This window comes from Gigantopelta aegis, chromosome 12 (genome assembly GCF_016097555.1).
Source record: "Gigantopelta aegis isolate Gae_Host chromosome 12, Gae_host_genome, whole genome shotgun sequence".
Classification (NCBI taxonomy): domain Eukaryota; kingdom Metazoa; phylum Mollusca; class Gastropoda; order Neomphalida; family Peltospiridae; genus Gigantopelta; species Gigantopelta aegis.
In genome coordinates this window covers 42086915-42106595 of record NC_054710.1, presented here as the reverse complement: position 1 = coordinate 42106595, position 19681 = coordinate 42086915, and the positions used below count along the sequence as shown (strand labels likewise).

General features: G+C 37.2%; 1 protein-coding gene across 2 annotated transcripts in view; it reads left to right on the top strand.

The window, feature by feature from the left end:
• The first annotated feature begins 16083 nt into the window (after nt 1-16083).
• Nucleotides 16084-19681, top strand: part of LOC121386947 (hemicentin-2-like) — a 28085-nt gene continuing 24487 nt past the window's right edge. For both annotated transcript variants that reach the window (XM_041518006.1, XM_041518005.1), the window contains exon 1: nt 16084-16201. In XM_041518006.1, the coding sequence (XP_041373940.1) occupies nt 16114-16201 (88 nt within the window). In that variant the 5' untranslated portion in view covers nt 16084-16113. The remainder of the gene's footprint in view (nt 16202-19681) is intronic.

The window sequence follows — 19681 nt, the reverse complement described above, 5'->3', positions numbered from 1 at the left end:
TATACATTTGTGCTGTGAATATAGCGAGCCCTCGTTAGCTGAGGCTATATACACGGCCTTCGTATATATAGTCACATCGTATATAAACATCGTCTGGTTTAGCGTATTCTTTAAAAATGTAATAATTCCTATTTGATTTGTTTAACGATACAGCTAGAGCATATTGATTTATTAATGATCGGCTATTTGATGGCAAACATTTGGTAATTTTGTCAAATACTCTTAGAGATGAAACCCGCTACCTTTTTTCTTCAGTAGCAAGGGATCTTTTATATGCAACATCCTACAGCCAGGGTAGTGCATACCACAGCCTTTGATATACCAGTCGTGGTGCACTTTTATAAAGTGATTTTATATCTGACATATAGTGGGCCGACATTATTATTATTATTTTAAAATTTCATGTTTTTAAACTCATTGATATATAGCCCGATATTAAATTTTATTTTTAATACAAGTATCGAATACGGCGTTGATTTAAATAGAAAACTGGTGTACGATGAATTGTACGGCCATTCCACGTGACGTTATATGTCATGAACAGGAATGTACAGTTTGATTTTAAACCATTATTTAAACTTCCCGCCGCTCTCTTGCTGTGTTATTAATTGTGGAACAGCCTTGGTTGCGTATTTTGAGTTACGTTTTACGACGCAGTATTGATTAAAATGTCACCGAAATCGTGCTATTTTTAATTACGGTGTAAGGAGAATAATTCCTGTTTATATTAGAGCAAATATCATTAAAAGATTGACTCACCAATTTTTCCTCCTCTAGTCACTATATTAATAAAACACCCACCAGAACAAATAAAACATAAATTAAATACAAATAAATAATAATAGAATATGATGATCATTATACGCACACACACACACACACACACACACACACACACACACACACAAACCAGGAAAACCCCCAGGAAAACAATAAAATGGTTGCTTTCGTAGGGAGACCAGTGCAGGGAAAGCATGTGCAAAACGATTTTCATACACAATGCTGTGTTGTTGCAATGAACACAAAGTTATGTTTTTGGCTTCAAATGCATTTTAATCCATTTTTCTAAAATTTGAACAAAATCGTCGTTCACTTATTGTTGTTACCAATATGTCATTTTGTCCACATACTTCATATATATAAAATATGATATTTGTGTAAGAAAATATTCCAATTATGTACGTAATATCTCTCAGTATATTTCACGCCAGAACATTCACTGGGCGTTAAAAGATATAATTTGTCACAGTAGTAACAGGAGCAATGGGCAATTATATTGTTTAGCCGATATTAGGCCCCCCCCCCCCCCCCCCCCAACCCACCCCATCATCAACGTCCCTAACTGCGTTATGCTTCCAACTGCGTTCACTGTGTTTCCTCGTGCACGGTTCGCGCACTTAACATCCGATTTGTTGTCGTCTGCTTGTCGTTCATTTGTGAGGTTTTCTTCACAGTTCTAGAACATTTTCATGAACAATAAAGTTCAAACAAGTAAGTATCTAAAGACAAAACTTTACAAACTCCTAAAACCATTATTTTACTAAGTCGTTTTTGTTTAGTCCTTAAAATTACCGATATCGGGTCCACTTGACTCGTAGAAATTTACTTAAAATGGAGAAAGATGAGTTAACATTCGGTGCGTGTCACATGACTTCACACGTGCAAGACCAACAGGGCCAAAGCATTTAATTTGTATGATGTTTTACACCCCTGTTGTTAGAATTTGTTTTCAATTATTATATTCGATCTGCAAAATGTATGCTACATATTTGTGCTTCTACTTTAGTGAATAGTATTAATAATCCATTGATAACAATTGTAAATAATATTTAGTGTATAAATTGTGTTAATTAAGAATCAATTTGTAAATAAAATGATATTTTACAAACTATTCACTGGTATGAACGTAATGCCTATCAGAATTAACAATAAGTGTGAGCGATGTGTGTTGGTAAAACGCGGACTGGACCAGAACGCTTAACAAATTGAAGTTTTCTTTTAGAAAAATATTAAACAAAGAGTTCGTCAACTGTGTATAGTTAAGAAACATATATTTTGTAATGTAGTGGCCTTAAAAAATGAAAAATGACGAACCATACATGCGATGTTCTATACTTTTTGAAAACGCATGCGCCTGAACACAGTTAGAAACGTCGCACTCTGTCCTGTTTCCTGGAGGGTGTTTCACTTGTATTTACTAGAATGGATTTGTTTTACGCCCACGTTGTTGATTTTGTACGTTAATTGATTGAAATCTATTTTGTTTCACATATCGTAGCTGAAAAATGTAGAATAGAATTTCCGTAAATATCGTATTCGTGTTTTTGTCGTTAGGTGAATGCAGTTTAGGACGTCAATGGTATATATATCTATATACTGAACAAAATAAGAAACTTCCGCTAACTTTGCTTGAACATAACTTGATGAAAACAAATCGGGGGAATAATTGTTATATATGCGTTTAAAGAGTGTTCCATGATGCATCGTTTGGTGCCAAAATCATGGCCATAGGTTAACAGAAACTGGGAGAAATTTTGACCAAGTGTGGTAGGGGTTAAAAGAAAACCCAGCCACTTAATAACGGGTATGACCACCTCTTGAATTGACCACTGCAGTGCATCGCAGGCGCATAGAATTGACTAAAATGTTGATTTCTGCCTGTGGAATATTGTTCCATTCCTGAATGAGCGCTTGACGAAGTAAGTTAGTTGACGTTAGCGGGTGGGTTGGGACGACTCCTCAATCGTCTGTCCAGACTATCCCAGACATGCTCGATGGGGTTGAGATCAGGACTTTTAACGGGCCAGTCATCAATGAAATCAATATTATTTGTCCTAAGAAAATGTACTACAGTGTCTCTAGCTGTATGAGAGGTGGTATTATCATGCCGAAAAATCGAGATGTTGGCGTTGTTATGGAACAGAGGAATGACGTGATGAGCGAGAATGTCATCGCGGTAACGTTGAGCATTTAAATTGCCATCAATGACGACTAGTCGTGAACGATAACCATGGGCAATGGATGCCCAGACCATAACAGAACCCCCACCCCCGAAACGATCTCGTTCAAGAACACAACAGTCAGCACAGCGTTCATTTCTCCTACGGTAGACGCGCACCCTGCCATCACCACGTTGTAAAGAAAATTTGGATTCATCCGAAAAAAGAACGGTATTCCAGCGTCGCCGAATCCAACGAGTGTGTACACGTGCCCAATTAAGACGATTTAGACGATGACGTTGCGTTAAAACGCATCCGACGTAAGGACGTCGTGCATGTAAACCGTTCTCCCGCAGACGATTACGAACAGTTTGCCCACTGATTCGGTTATTATTAAGCCCAGGTGTGTTAGCAGCAGTAGCAGTGGCAGTTTGGAATCGATTGCGCAAATGCGTGTTCATGATATAGCGGTCTTGACCACGCGTTGTAACACGCGGACGTCCACGACGTGGCAAGTCGTTGGTGCTTCCTGTCGTTCGAAATCTTACGCGAAGATTTCGTATCGCTCGACTAGAACTCCCAACATGCCTTGCAACGTCTTCTGTCGACATGCCAGCATCAAGCATGCCAATCGCCCGTTCGCGTAAATTATTGGGTATTCTTGGCATACTAAAAATGCTACAATGTAAAAAACGTTAATTTTTTTACAAATTTTGAAGCGTTTTCGTTCACTTGACAACAATGTCAGTAAGACAAGTAAAACAAATTGACCGAATACTACACAGGACATGTTGAACCATGCATGCACGTGCAAATTGAATTTCACGTTGTTGACGATTAACAGTGCAAAAATAATCAATAAAATTCATGAATCCTGATAATACAGCTCAAGGCTAATACTACCTATATAATTTCATTATACAATGAATTCTTTAACACAACAAATACTATATGTACAAATCGGAAGTTTCTTTTTTTGTTCAGTATATATGTATGTGTGTATGTGTGTGCCCCCACCCCCACCTCCTCCACTTTCTGGCACCTTCCTACGCCCGTGACAAAGGATCCTTTGTTTATATACACCATCCCACAGGATAGCACATACCATAGCCTTTGATATACCAGTCATTGTGCACTGGGTGGAACAAGAATTAGCACACTGGGACCACTGATGGGGATCGATCCTAGACCAACCGTGCATCAGGTGAACACTTTACCGCTGAGCTGTTCTCAGGAGCAGTCTTCACAAACTAACAGAGAGAGATTTTGGAAATCTTAATTTTTTATTAAAATTTTCAATTTTAAAATAGAAATTTAATATTGAAAACTTACAATATGATTTTGATAGGTTGTTCTAAAATTAAGCATTCACATGTGACATATATTTTGCTCATACATATGTGTGATAATCCCAGATGCATTTTATTGTAACACCACTGATGAAGGAAGGAAGGAAATGTTTTATTTAACAACGCACTCAACACATTTTATTTACAGTTATATGGCATCGGACATGGTTAAGAACCACAAAAATATTGAGAGAGGAAACCCACTGTCGCCACTTCATGGGCTACTCTTTTTCCAATTAGCAGCGAGGGATCTTTTATATGCACCATCCCACAGACAGGATAGTACATACCAAGGCCTTTGTTACACCAGTTGTGGAGCACTGGCTGGAACGAGAAATAGTCCAATGGCTCCACCAACAGGGATCGATCCTAGACTGACTGCGCATCAAGCGAACACTTTACCACTGAGCTACGTCCAGCCCCCCCCCCACCCCCCACTGATGAAATGTACCTGCTTATATGTTTAAAACATATTTTTTTCTAGTTCATAATCAATAATTTAAGCATTAATTTTCAAAAATTCATATTATATATATATATACATTTTAAATTCATATGTATAAATTGTTTTTTGATTTTATGCAACCAAATATCAGTTTGGTAATATTTGTTTTTATATAGACTTAGAGACTCCAGTGTTTTTTTTGTTTTTTCCCATCCCAACCAGCTCCCACTACAGTTATGTCAAAAGCCATGGTATGAGCTGTCTTGTATGTGGGAAAGTACATATCAACAGCGACAGAAATAAGCAGAATTTTTCATTTGTCCACCGTAAAACTGTACATCGAAAAATCTACTTGTCCAGCAATGTTTTCACTTACACAAATAAATGTTTTATTTTATTAAAGTACAGGGACTGTATGTTTGATTGCTCAAAATTAAACTGCACTGAAAAGTTTTACTTGTCCACTGGACAACCATTTAGGTACATTTTGCTTGTCCGAGCAGATTTTCACTTGTCAGGACAAACGGACAAGTGCTTATTTCGAACACTGATAAATAGATCCATTGCCGAACAGAAAAATGTAGGTTTTCTCTAAGATTATTTGTCAGAATGATCAATATTGGACTTGACTTGATGTATAATTCAATCAAAGGACTCCAAAAAAACCCAATATAAGGTTTGAAGGGATCAGTCCTACAATTATTGCGTCTCTTCATCAAGCTGTAGCCACCCCCAACCCCCCCCCCCCCCCCAATAATTCTGAATAAAAAAATATTACTGGAAAATCTTAAGGTAGAGATGCATTTTACTTGTAGAATGCAGAAATTACATTTCAGCACACAGTCTTCGCCATGAGCAAAATCAAGGCGAGCTGAAGATCACTCTCCTGAAATGGTGCTAGGTGAGCAATCACTAAAACAACATATAGTTTACAGGGTTACGTAGAATACCTCCGAACCCCTAGAAAGTTTGCTTAATGCTTAAGTAAATGATCCGAACTAGAAAACCCCCCTATTTTTTAAGCATATGAGCAAGGACATTTCATCAGTAGTGGGGTCTGGACCTAGCCCAGTGGTAAAGTGTTAGCTTGATACGTTATCATTCTAGGATCGATCCCCGTCGGTGGAGCCATTATACTTTTTCTCATTCCAGCCAGTGCTCCACAACTGGTGTAACAAAGGCCTTGGTATGTACTATCCTGTCTGAGGCATGGTGCATATAAAAGATCCCTTGCTGCTAATCGGAAAAGAGTAGCCCATGAAGTGGCGACAGCAGGTTTCCTCTCTCAATATGTCAATATGTGTGTGGTCCTTAACCATATGTCCGACGCCATATAACTGTAAATAAAATGTGTTGAGTGTGTTGTTAAATAAAACATTTCCTTCCTTCCTTCATCAGTGGTGTTACAATAAAATGCATCATGGATTATCATAAAATGCTATGATTTAAATAGAAAATGTTATTTACTAAAGTTCAAGTGTTTACACACATACATGTATGAGCACTATATTATGTCACATGTGAATGCTTAATTTTAGAATAACCTTTTTATCATGTTGTAAGTTTTCAACATTAAATTTCTATTTTAAAATTTATAGGGGTGGGGTGGGGGCACACACACACACACACACACAGATATATATTAATACATGTATAAATATATAAAAACAATTTCTGCTGCTACAAAGTGGGGGTAGCATACCTCCGAACCCCTAGACAGGATAGCACATTCCATGAATTTAACCAATTGTGGTGCACTAGTTGAAACAAGACAAAACTCAATCAGTTGAAATGATCCACCGCGGTGGTTAAATCTTACGACGCAAGCACTTCAAGTGAGTAATCAACCAGCTGAATCCAGCGCCGTCTGTGGAAAAGTGCATATAAAAGATCCCTTGCTGCTAACGGATAAAATGTAGCAGGTTTCCTCCGAGTCTGTTAAAAAATAAATTAAAAAAATATTTGATATCCAATAGCTGATGCTTAATAAATCAATGTGATCAAAGTTTGTTTTGTTTAACGATACAGCTAGAGCACATTGATTTATTAATCATCCGCTGTTGGATAGCAAACATTTGGTAATTTTGTCAAATACTCTTACAGTGGAAACCCGCAACATTTTTACTTTAGTAGCAAGGGATCTTTTATATGCATCATTCTACAGTCAGGGTAGCACATGCCACGGCCTTTGATATACAAGTCGTGGCGCACCTTTTTTAAAATGTGACTTTATATCTGACATAGGCCTAGGCCTATTGGGCCGACATTATTATTATTAGTAGTATTATTATTATTATTATTATTTTAAACTTTGATGTGTTTTTAGTCTTTGATAGATAGCTCTTTATTAAATTTAATTTTTAATATGAGTATCGAATACGGCGTTGATTTAAATTAAAAATTGTCGTACGATGAATTGCACGACAATTCCGTGTGACGTCATATGCCATGAACAGGAATGTGCAGTGTGATTTTAAACAATTATATAAATTCCCCGCCCTCTCCCTTGCTGTTGTATCAATTGTGAAACAGCACTTGGCATTAAGTACAGATCTGCGTATTTTGAGTCTTTATTTACGACGCAGTATTGATTAAAATGTCACCAAATTCGTGCTATTTTTAATTACGGTGTAAGAGGAATAACTCTTGTTTATATTACGTAAATATCATTAAAAGATTGAGTCACCACGTTTCCCTCCTTTGGTCGCTCTGTTTAAAAACAACACCAAAATAAATAAATAATAATTTAAATACAAATAAATAACAATCTAATATAATGATGATAATAATAATAAAATAATAATAATGGCGTATGATGGCACAATATCTGCACTGTATGGTCATAAAATAAATAAACAAACAAAGTAAATATATAAATAAAAAGAACAATAATAATAAAACTAATAATAATAATAATAATAAAATAATAACAAAATTTACCAAACAAATATTGATGGCGCAATGTGTTCATTGTATGGTCATAAAATCGTATACAGAATTTATTCCTTCACAGAATAAACAAACAAACAAACAAACAAACAAAATAAATAAATAAATAAATAAATAAATAAATAAATAAAACTAACAAACAACTGTTACATGTAAATTGAAGATCAATGACAGGCTATTTCTGGCAGCATAATTTTGGCGTTGTGCAGTAAACTGAGAGAGACAGAGACGGAGACAGAGAGACAGGGGTGTAGGTGAGAGACAGAGGTGTAGGAATTACTATCCTACATTTAATTACTGTTAGATTTCCCCAACATTTTGTACAGACAGAAATCTTGGGAGAAAGAAAAGTATTACAATGACACAGATTCCACACTGGATGACAACCAACCAGGGGCGAATCCAGGATTGTTTTTTAAAAGAGGGGAGTTAAATTTATAAAAGGGCAACTCCTTAAGGGAGCGAGCTATGTAGGGGATCTGAGGGATTGCCCCGGCAGGGAAAAATTTAAATATATATGCCTAGAAACGCGTTTTCAAGGCAATATAGTATTATTTTCCTACTATTCTGTTTGGAACAGTTTTTGTGATAAGTTGTGAATTTTACCAGTTATATAATATGATTTAATGGGAAGTTGAACGCAATAAGTTAGAAAACTCACTTTAATTGGTTATGACATCGCCCCTGTCGTAGTCAGCCTGGAGTGAGATTGGGGACGGTGCGGTCATATTTACCGTTATAAACAAAACAAAAAAGAGAAGCGTTTTGCAACCCTAACCTGATAAACAGTGGTAGAATAATATAAACACAAATTCAGGGCAAGGTGATTTTAGCCATGGATTTGAGGAAATGTGTGGGGGCACCAAGACAATTGGACAGCGCACCCAAAGTCAATCATTCTGTCAACATTCTACACGTTGATCATACGTGGTTAATTATCAAAATAAAAAATAAAAAACATGCTGGCATCTTACAGGTCCTAACGTTTTCACACACCAACATTCCTATTTCTAGCAGGCCATATTTGATTGTTTAGCAAGACATACTTCTTTTGCTCTGCTATTTTTAAAAATGGTAATATTTTACTTCCTTATTTCAAGCCCTGCCTTTGTCAGATTTGACCAAAAATCCTAGCTACGGCCCTGTATAGTTAATAATATTAACAGTATAGTGTTTGATTTGGGTGGTGTTTAAATTACAGATTGTGGTTGAACGAAATTTGGACTTTTTCATAGTCTAGAAAATTATTAATCATTCTGCTTTGTAACACAAAGAAACAGCTTTTAAAATAATAATCTGGAATATTATTCAGCAAAAATACCGTGTTAGTTCGAAAATGGGGGAACAAATAAAAAGTGTTTCCTTCCTACCTACAGTACCCTATTTTGAAAATTATTATTTTTATTATTATTTATGTTTTTATTGGGTTGGTGTTTTTGGTGTGGTTTTTTTGTTTTTTTTGTTTTGTTGTTGTTTTTTTGTTGCTGTTTTGTTTCTTCTTCTTTTTTTTTCTTCTTTTTTTTGGGGGGGGGGGGGGGGGATGGGGGGGCATGTAGCAGGAATCAAACTTTTTTTCTTGAACAAATACAACTTTTGTTTCAAGGGGAGAATGGGCAAATGCGCCTTTATGCGGGAGTAAATCCTCAAATTGGGGAAAAATGTAGCCAATATGTAAATAACTAGGCCTATATCTCAGGCGCTTTGTTGTTTGTTCGCTACAAACATGGTGAATAATTATGTGAAGTGGTGGATCGTATTATGCAGTTGTGCTAAAAAAACAAAACCCAACAAAACCCACCCCCCAAACCCCCCCCCCAAAAAAAAAAAGAAAGAAACAAAATTAAAACGGGCATCTTTTGTGTAAGGGGGGGGGGGGGGGTCGAACCCATCTCCCGTATCCGCTTCTGTCAACTCACCTATATGGACTTCGCTGAGATCGCATAGGGCAAAATCATGTAATTTTGTGCTGCCTGTCATTTTGTCTTTTTATGGACTATTCTTCTAGAGGGGTGAAGGATTGTGGCGTAATCTAATTACGTCATAACATAGCCTACGTTTTGATATAAAAAGCAATTGTACTTCTGAGCATGGGCGTCCGACCCGGGGGGGGGGGGGGGGGGGGGGGGGGGGGGGGGGGCAGGGGGGGAATTCTCCCCCCCAAATTCGAGCAAAACAGTGGGGAAAATTCGGGCAGTTTTTATCTGGGTAAAATTTCGGGCAAATCAACCCCTCCAGCCCCCCTAAATCAAAGTGTCCCCATACGCCCATGGCCATGGCAGTACCATTTTTTTGGGCCCGGAACGTTTTGTTCTCTCTTCCTATGGCGATCACATAGTATAGATCTCATATACATTGCTTGCATGGCCGTACCAACTTTTAATGGCTTCCAACGCTCTTGTAAGGAATCTGCATACGATTGAACCCTGATATCAAAATGCTTTTGTGTAATTAAGAAAGCCTTCTCAAAAACAAAGTGAAACAAAGAAACAAAACAAAAAAACACTAAAAAAGACAAGTAGACATTCACAATTTTTTTATACATAGGGAAATGTATTTACGATCACCATTCTGCACTCTGTGCACCATATTAAATGGCATGTAATATTAAACAAACCTAAATAAACAACAGTTTCACACCGCTGTCATTGTCGGTCTCGTCTGCTTCGTAAGCTAGGAGTAAAACTTTAGCTTCTCCGAAAAGAAAACCCTGACCAGGTTAGTCAATAGGCCTAGGACAGTGAGGAATGGTTATCACCTTCTCAGCCGAATGGATCAAGTAACTCGTTAAGACTCCGTACAGGCCACACCAGACTAAATGTTCACATGTTCAAATTGATCAAGCTAGCACCTTCACCAACTTGCAGCTGTGGACTCGAAGACAAAACAGCGGAGCACGTTCTACAGGCTACAACAGTGCCCAACCTATCAAGGTTTGGAACAATCTGAATGGCCTATTGAAACAACTGGAAAAGACAGCTCAATTCATTTTACAAACTGGACTACTGGTGTTGCTTTTTTTTTATATAATTTTTATTTACCATTGGTTTATTGTCTTTTCTTATATATTACTATTGTTCCAAATATTGATTCTATATACACTTTTCAATAGTTTTATAACTTTGATTTTGTTGAATAGTTTGCCAACTTTGTAATACATATTTACAAAATGTATTCTTAATTTTTTACTAAAGTTGAATAAAGTGATGTATTATCAAATTTTCGATTGTTATTTCTATAACTGCTTGAAACAGATTTACCTATACTGACGTAGGAAGCGGGGGTCAAGTGGGGCATGTACCCCCGACTTTTCAAATATTTTGCTTTATATTTGCTTTATAATCGTGTAAAAGTGTGTAAATATAAAAGTGTGACCCCCCCCCCCCCCCCCCCCCTTTGGCACCTTCCTACGCTAGTGCTATAGTATTTCGAGTATTAGGTATAATAGTTCCTTATACACGTACTTCAACGCTACCATAAAATTGTTAATGTTTAACATTGTAAGCTCACCATTTTTGATATGCTGTGTGGATGTGTTCCATCTCAAGATTATTTGTAATAAGTAAAGGTGCCCCACTTAATGTTGATAGGTCCTTTGTAGAAGTAGAAACCTATCGCTAACGTCAGATTCAGCCACGTATCACGCTTATCATGTATACCGGCATTATCAGGTTCAAATATGGTTGGAGTAGTAGGATGACCTGAAGCCAGAAATCTTGGCATAGCTGTTCAGACGGGGGACATATGAACCTAATCCAAACGATCTCCTCACAAGAGCAATCTGAAGTTTGTAAAGTGCCAATGTAAAAACGATTGTGACTTTACACAGTGCAACTCGAATGCATGTGATGATTGCAAAGCCAAATGTGTCGGTTGCCAAAATAAGTTTGTAAATAACACATAACTAGATGACTTGGACCGATTTGTGGTTTGATTAAGATTTGAATTGCTATATTTAATAAATTGAGTATAAATTATCTGATATTATACTGGATGTCACATTAGGACATTTTGTTTTAATTAGTGGCATTATTTTAGACATCAGGCCCGTAGCCAGGATTTTGAGAGGGGGGTCGTTTAGGCTTATGGTGAGGCACGAAGTGCCTAACAAGTAGGCGCGAAGCGCCCGAATTGCTGGGGGGGGGGGGGGAGGAGGGTGTTGGTTCCGGAGATATATTGAAAAAAGTCACCTGAAAGTGTTTTATATTACGATAATGAGAATGATAGGCAGAGGGTGATAGATGAGAAAGATTCGCTTTTCTCCGAGGCAATGTCTCAACCTGACAATACATGTTCTCATCCTGCCTATCATTTGTGATATTACATCATTAATGAATTATGCATTATTAGAAAGTCAGTGGGTAAATGTATGCCTTTAGTATTGTATCTGCTGGAAACTCTACGTTGTTATCGTAGATATGAGCAATCTTTGAATCTTGCATCAACTATGGCGGATCAAAAAAATGAGGCAAAATGCCAAGGGAACTTTGGGGGAGGTTTGGAGGGGGATCGTAAGACAAATGAAAATTAATATGTATAATAAAATTATACCAGTCGCAAAATGTGCACACACACCCCCCCCCCCCACCCCCCCACCCCCCGATCCGGCTCAGGGCCCATATTTTCGAAGCCATCTTAGCGCCACGAAATCGTAAAAATCATCTTAGGCACACGCCATAGTGACGTCATAGATTACGATGGTTTTACGATTTCGTAGGCTAAGATGGCTTCAAAATATGGGCCCTGGTCATGACGATATAGATGCGTCACAGTATATTTTTAACAAGATATTTTGAGTCTTTGGTATCATAATCCTATCTACTCATAATACATTCATAGGTTCTAAAATCAACCGTTTAGGAGATATAAGGCCTCTAAGTTTGTTTTGGTGGACATATTGGATTTATGCTGATTAGAAGTGTTTCACACAGTGGCGCGTTGGGGATTATGTTCAGTTGGGTTCCTTAAGGCTAATACCCGGTGAGGCCCCAAATGTCGAGCAAAACAGTGGGGAAAATTCGGGCAGTTTTTATCTGGGTAAAATTTCGGGCAAATCAACCCCTCCAGCCCCCCTAAATCAAAGTGTCCCCATACGCCCATGGCCATGGCAGTACCATTTTTTGGGCCCGGAACGTTTTGTTCTCTCTTCCTATGGCGATCACATAGTATAGATCTCATATACATTGCTTGCATGGCCGTACCAACTTTTAATGGCTTCCAACGCTCTTGTAAGGAATCTGCATACGATTGAACCCTGATATCAAAATGCTTTTGTGTAATTAAGAAAGCCTTCTCAAAAACAAAGTGAAACAAAGAAACAAAACAAAAAAACACTAAAAAAGACAAGTAGACATTCACGTTTTTTTATACATAGGGAAATGTATTTACGATCACCATTCTGCACTCTGTGCACCATATTAAATGGCATGTAATATTAAACAAACCTAAATAAACAACAGTTTCACACCGCTGTCATTGTCGGTCTCGTCTGCTTCGTAAGCTAGGAGTAAAACTTTAGCTTCTCCGAAAAGAAAACCCTGACCAGGTTAGTCAATAGGCCTAGGACAGTGAGGAATGGTTATCACCTTCTCAGCCGAATGGATCAAGTAACTCGTTAAGACTCCGTACAGGCCACACCAGACTAAATGTTCACATGTTCAAATTGATCAAGCTAGCACCTTCACCAACTTGCAGCTGTGGACTCGAAGACAAAACAGCGGAGCACGTTCTACAGGCTACAACAGTGCCCAACCTATCAAGGTTTGGAACAATCTGAATGGCCTATTGAAACAACTGGAAAAGACAGCTCAATTCATTTTACAAACTGGACTACTGGTGTTGCTTTTTTTTTATATAATTTTTATTTACCATTGGTTTATTGTCTTTTCTTATATATTACTATTGTTCCAAATATTGATTCTATATACACTTTTCAATAGTTTTATAACTTTGATTTTGTTGAATAGTTTGCCAACTTTGTAATACATATTTACAAAATGTATTCTTAATTTTTTACTAAAGTTGAATAAAGTGATGTATTATCAAATTTTCGATTGTTATTTCTATAACTGCTTGAAACAGATTTACCTATACTGACGTAGGAAGCGGGGGTCAAGTGGGGCATGTACCCCCGACTTTTCAAATATTTTGCTTTATATTTGCTTTATAATCGTGTAAAAGTGTGTAAATATAAAAGTGTAGCCCCCCCCCCCCCCCCCCCCCCCTTTGGCACCTTCCTACGCTAGTGCTATAGTATTTCGAGTATTAGGTATAATAGTTCCTTATACACGTACTTCAACGCTACCATAAAATTGTTAATGTTTAACATTGTAAGCTCACCATTTTTGATATGCTGTGTGGATGTGTTCCATCTCAAGATTATTTGTAATAAGTAAAGGTGCCCCACTTAATGTTGATAGGTCCTTTGTAGAAGTAGAAACCTATCGCTAACGTCAGATTCAGCCACGTATCACGCTTATCATGTATACCGGCATTATCAGGTTCAAATATGGTTGGAGTAGTAGGATGACCTGAAGCCAGAAATCTTGGCATAGCTGTTCAGACGGGGGACATATGAACCTAATCCAAACGATCTCCTCACAAGAGCAATCTGAAGTTTGTAAAGTGCCAATGTAAAAACGATTGTGACTTACACAGTGCAACTCGAATGCATGTGATGATTGCAAAGCCAAATGTGTCGGTTGCCAAAATAAGTTTGTAAATAACACATAACTAGATGACTTGGACCGATTTGTGGTTTGATTAAGATTTGAATTGCTATATTTAATAAATTGAGTATAAATTATCTGATATTATACTGGATGTCACATTAGGACATTTTGTTTTAATTAGTGGCATTATTTTAGACATCAGGCCCGTAGCCAGGATTTTGAGAGGGGGGTCGTTTAGGCTTATGGTGAGGCACGAAGTGCCTAACAAGTAGGCGCGAAGCGCCCGAATTGCTGGGGGGGGGGGGGGGGGGGAGGGTGTTGGTTCCGGAGATATATTGAAAAAAGTCACCTGAAAGTGTTTTATATTACGATAATGAGAATGATAGGCAGAGGGTGATAGATGAGAAAGATTCGCTTTTCTCCGAGGCAATGTCTCAACCTGACAATACATGTTCTCATCCTGCCTATCATTTGTGATATTACATCATTAATGAATTATGCATTATTAGAAAGTCAGTGGGTAAATGTATGCCTTTAGTATTGTATCTGCTGGAAACTCTACGTTGTTATCGTAGATATGAGCAATCTTTGAATCTTGCATCAACTATGGCGGATCAAAAAAATGAGGCAAAATGCCAAGGGAACTTTGGGGGAGGTTTGGAGGGGGATCGTAAGACAAATGAAAATTAATATGTATAATAAAATTATACCAGTCGCAAAATGTGCACACACACCCCCCCCCCCCCCCCCCCCCCCCCCCCCCCCCACCCCCCGATCCGGCTCAGGGCCCATATTTTCGAAGCCATCTTAGCGCCACGAAATCGTAAAAATCATCTTAGGCACACGCCATAGTGACGTCATAGATTACGATGGTTTTACGATTTCGTAGGCTAAGATGGCTTCAAAAATATGGGCCCTGGTCATGACGATATAGATGCGTCACAGTATATTTTTAACAAGATATTTTGAGTCTTTGGTATCATAATCCTATCTACTCATAATACATTCATAGGTTCTAAAATCAACCGTTTAGGAGATATAAGGCCTCTAAGTTTGTTTTGGTGGACATATTGGATTTATGCTGATTAGCACTTTTCCCAGTGTCAGATTTGGGTATAATGTTCAGTTGGGTTACCTTAAGAATAATACCCCCCCCCCCCCCCCCCCCCCAAACCCCCCCCCCCCTCCCCCACAAAAACCCATCAACAACAAAACAAACCACCCACCAAACAACCAAACCTTCTGTTGCTAGGTTCACCTAAATTTTGGCCTAAATTTACAGGACTAATATGACGTTTCCGTTTTAAGAATGCTGGAAAAAATTCAATGAAAAATTGCCATTAAATGTTTGTTTTGTTTGAACATTACTATTGCATCTGAATGAGTTTGAAGAAATTCTTGTGATTAAAACATTCCACCTTTTTACGAAATATGAATTTCAAGTGAAATTACTGTGAGGTATGCTATATTTATTGTGTACATAGCCAAAACAAGGGTTCCACAAATTACTGTCGTCTACCTTAGTTATAATAACTTTCACGAACGCGAACAATGGTAAGTAAACATCATCAGTCATTAATAAAATACAAAACTTTAACAATTATTTCTTTACTAGTGCAGACAAAATTTGTCGTTACGACAGTACTAATATCGGGTGTCGGCCCCAAGTATTGGTGATCAGTATGGTTCGAAATCGATGACAAGAATGACTATAATCCGTTTAGAGTTGTGTCCCCTAGCTTGCTTGTTGCTTTGTTTGAGTTATGGCGTCGTTCTTGAAGTGGGTCTCCGAATTATACGGGAAGAAATTAATTCTTATGGCGCTTCTGATAAACATTGATATTTGTTTAGGTGAGTTTAGGGGGATGTTCTGAGTTTGCTGTTATTATAACGTGTTTCTCCCTAAAACCAGTTTGGTGCGTGACGTCATAGGGTGTTAGCAGCATAGGCACTTCCAAATTGTTAACAACAACGATAAATTACTCTTCTACCTTTAATTACCGTTAGATTGTCCCTACACTTTGTTCAAACACAGATCGTGAAAACACCATTACAGTGACAAACTATATGCAGTTTTCTGCCGTCTGCCATGTTGCTTGTTTATGGAATACTCTTCAAGAGGGGCGGAATCCACCTAACTTTACAGTGTTCGCGCTTAAAAAAAAATTTGAGTTGCCCCTCGGGCAAGTTTTGCAGCACTTTCACTTGCCCTTGGGGTTTTTCACTTGCCCGACTAAAACGTTTTCAAATTGTAAACTATAAACATTTATCAATATCCAAACAACATAATACTGTGAGAAAACATTTATTTTGTACACTGAAGAATATTATAGTGTGGGTCAATAAAATAAAATACCATTCACTTAAGACCTAATTAGCCATGCAGATTACAATCCTTCCTTTACCCGGACTGTCAATATAACATTATTTTTTCAAAGACGTGATTGTATCTTAACAATTATAGTCCGTCCCATCCTTTTATAAAAATGTTCTTTTTATAGCCTAAATAATTTCGGTTTGGTTTAACGTAAGGAGAAAAAAAAGAAAGAACAAAAAAAGAAAGAAGTGTTTTGGAAATAACAAAAAACAACAAATAAAAAACAGTTTTTGTGTCCAATTAAAAAAAAAAAAAAAAAAAAGAAATTGGTTTACAAATAAATGAAACTAATACATGCCATAGTAAAAAACACACACAACACAACCAACTACGCTTACAGCGTTTTAGCCGCCATTTTGGTTTATGTAATGGTATAGTCTTACTTTATTGAAATAACGGTCTATTTTCTCTGTAGTGAATTTAATCAAATAGAGTTATCTCGCATAAAGACTACACCAATCTATACTCAAAAATGGCGGTCATAACGCCCTAAGCGTCGTTTCTTACTATGATATGTATTACAGTTTTATTTATTTGTAAACCGATTATTTTTTTAATTGCACACAAAAACTTTTAATTTTATCAACCGAAATTATTTACAATTTAAAAAAAAAATTTATTTATATAAAAGGATGGAACGGACTATAGTCATTCCTCTGTGACTGCCGATGAAATTCATCATGTTCCATCCTTTTAGGTCTATTAAACAACAACAAACAAACAAATAAACACCCCAAAACAAAACAACAACATATATACTAGTCAGCCCTGGTTAGTAAATATAAAAATACATTAGTCTATAGATATTATCACTATAGCCCGAGATTTTTTCCCTCAAATTTTGTTAACATATTTTTAACCGTAAATAAAATGTGTTGAGTGCGTCGTTAAATAAAACATTTCCTTCCTTACTAATTAATCTGACGTCATGATGAGAGCATTAACCTTAGCTCATGTCATGACGTTGTTGGGTTACGTCATATCGACCCACCCCTCTTCAGGAGTATTCCATAAACAAGCAAAAAATTAGACGGCAGAAAACTGCATTTTGCCCTACGCAATCTCAAGGAAGTGACATTGGTGACATCGTTACACTTAGTCTCGTGTGTAGTAGAATTTGTGTCACTGTAATGTTTTTTCCAACATTGTGCGTCTTGACAAATGTTTTATTTATTTTTATTTTTATTTTACTTTTTGGCAGGGGTGGGGGGGGGATGGAGGGAATCTACAACTGAAGAGATATTTACGAAACAACGTAAAAGTAAGTTACGTGTAAAGTTGGACGTAAATATTATATATATAAGAGTGCCTCCGGTTACAACTAGGGGTGTAACGATATACTCGAATATTCGGTGCACCGAACAGCGATCTGTATCGTAGTTGCATTCGTATTCGTCACTAGCTGAACCGAATACACGAATACTTATATATAATGTTTACTGTATAATTTATGTTTCTAATTCATACTAACCAAAACGCAATAACGATTCGATCGTTTTTATTGTCCTTTTTTATATTAGGTCAACCGCATAGTCAGACTCATAGACCGATCCTTTTTTTATTATTATTCCATGCGTTGGACTGGTACTCTACATGCAGCTTGACTGCGCTTCTGTCAAAACACTGTATGACGTCGCATAGTCTCGTTCAACCAGCCTAATACGAGACACGGGCGAGTGTAGTTCGTTAATTTATGCATTCTACGCAGTGCAACGTCAATAATGTTGAACCAATATTCTAACGTTTAAATGGCAGCTCAAAGCAAAATATATTTGTATAATTCTTAACGAGAACTGTGGCATATTAGCAATTCAAATATGGATATAAATTGATTAATACTAGATACCGAAAACCAAAATGGCCTTAAAAATATATATTTGATATTCAAAATAAAATGAATTTACCGGTAATCCATAACTTCTGTCTACATTATAAAATGTATATACGGTTTCGGTTTGCACGCGTGGAAAAGGGTGAATTGTTATCAAAGCACTTAAGAATATTTTTTAAAATATGTACAATTTGTACATTTATGTTTGCAAATGCCATGGTATATTTTAAAATTCCGATAATAACATATACATATTTTAACTTGTTACTATTTTGGTTCCGTATGAGGCTTTTAAAATGTTTTGCGCGAAAAGGTGATTGTAGGATTTTTGCAGTGGATTTTGTTCACAGCTAGTGAGTAGTTATCTTTTGATATTTTCGAATTCGAGCGCTCGCGGAAACAATATATTGCTTAATTGAACAGAAAAAACCCCCAGGAAACAGAAAACTAACAACAACAACAAACCGTGTCAAACAGCCCCACAGAAATAAAAAGAAAACGTTCGTAAACATTCGCGTTATGAAACGCGCACCATACTTCGGCTATTTCCGTTAACTTTCGGGACTTTCAGCAAAGCCTTTGTACTTGTGTAATGTGTATTCATGGATGTGAATACATATTCGTATTCGTCACCTCATATTCGTGATATGTATCGTATTCGCCACCATGTGTATTCGTCACACCCCTAGTTACAACTAATGCTGCACGTAAGTCGTGTACATATAATAAATCAAGCACGATCGCCGTTATTTACTATTATTTGCGGGAAATGGCAGCATTTCCAATAATTGAAGCAGTTTGCGATGGCAAACGCCCACGGATTGAACATATTTTGTTTTGTGATCGAACGGATGTTTTCGACTCGCCCACATTTCTCCTGAGTTATCTTTTCCTTTTTAAGAATGTTCTAAATTTCGTACCAAAACGCGGATCCTCACCAATACCAAAATGCCACTGTTCGTCGTTCGCGATGCTATTGTTAGCAGACGACAAACGAAATTGCGTTTTGCACATTTGTTATTTGATAGCCATCGTTTGTAATGTTTGGTCTGGGGTTTTTTTTTAATTTATTTCTCCGGTGAGACAGTTAAGTCGTAGATTTACGTCCAACTAAGTTACGTTT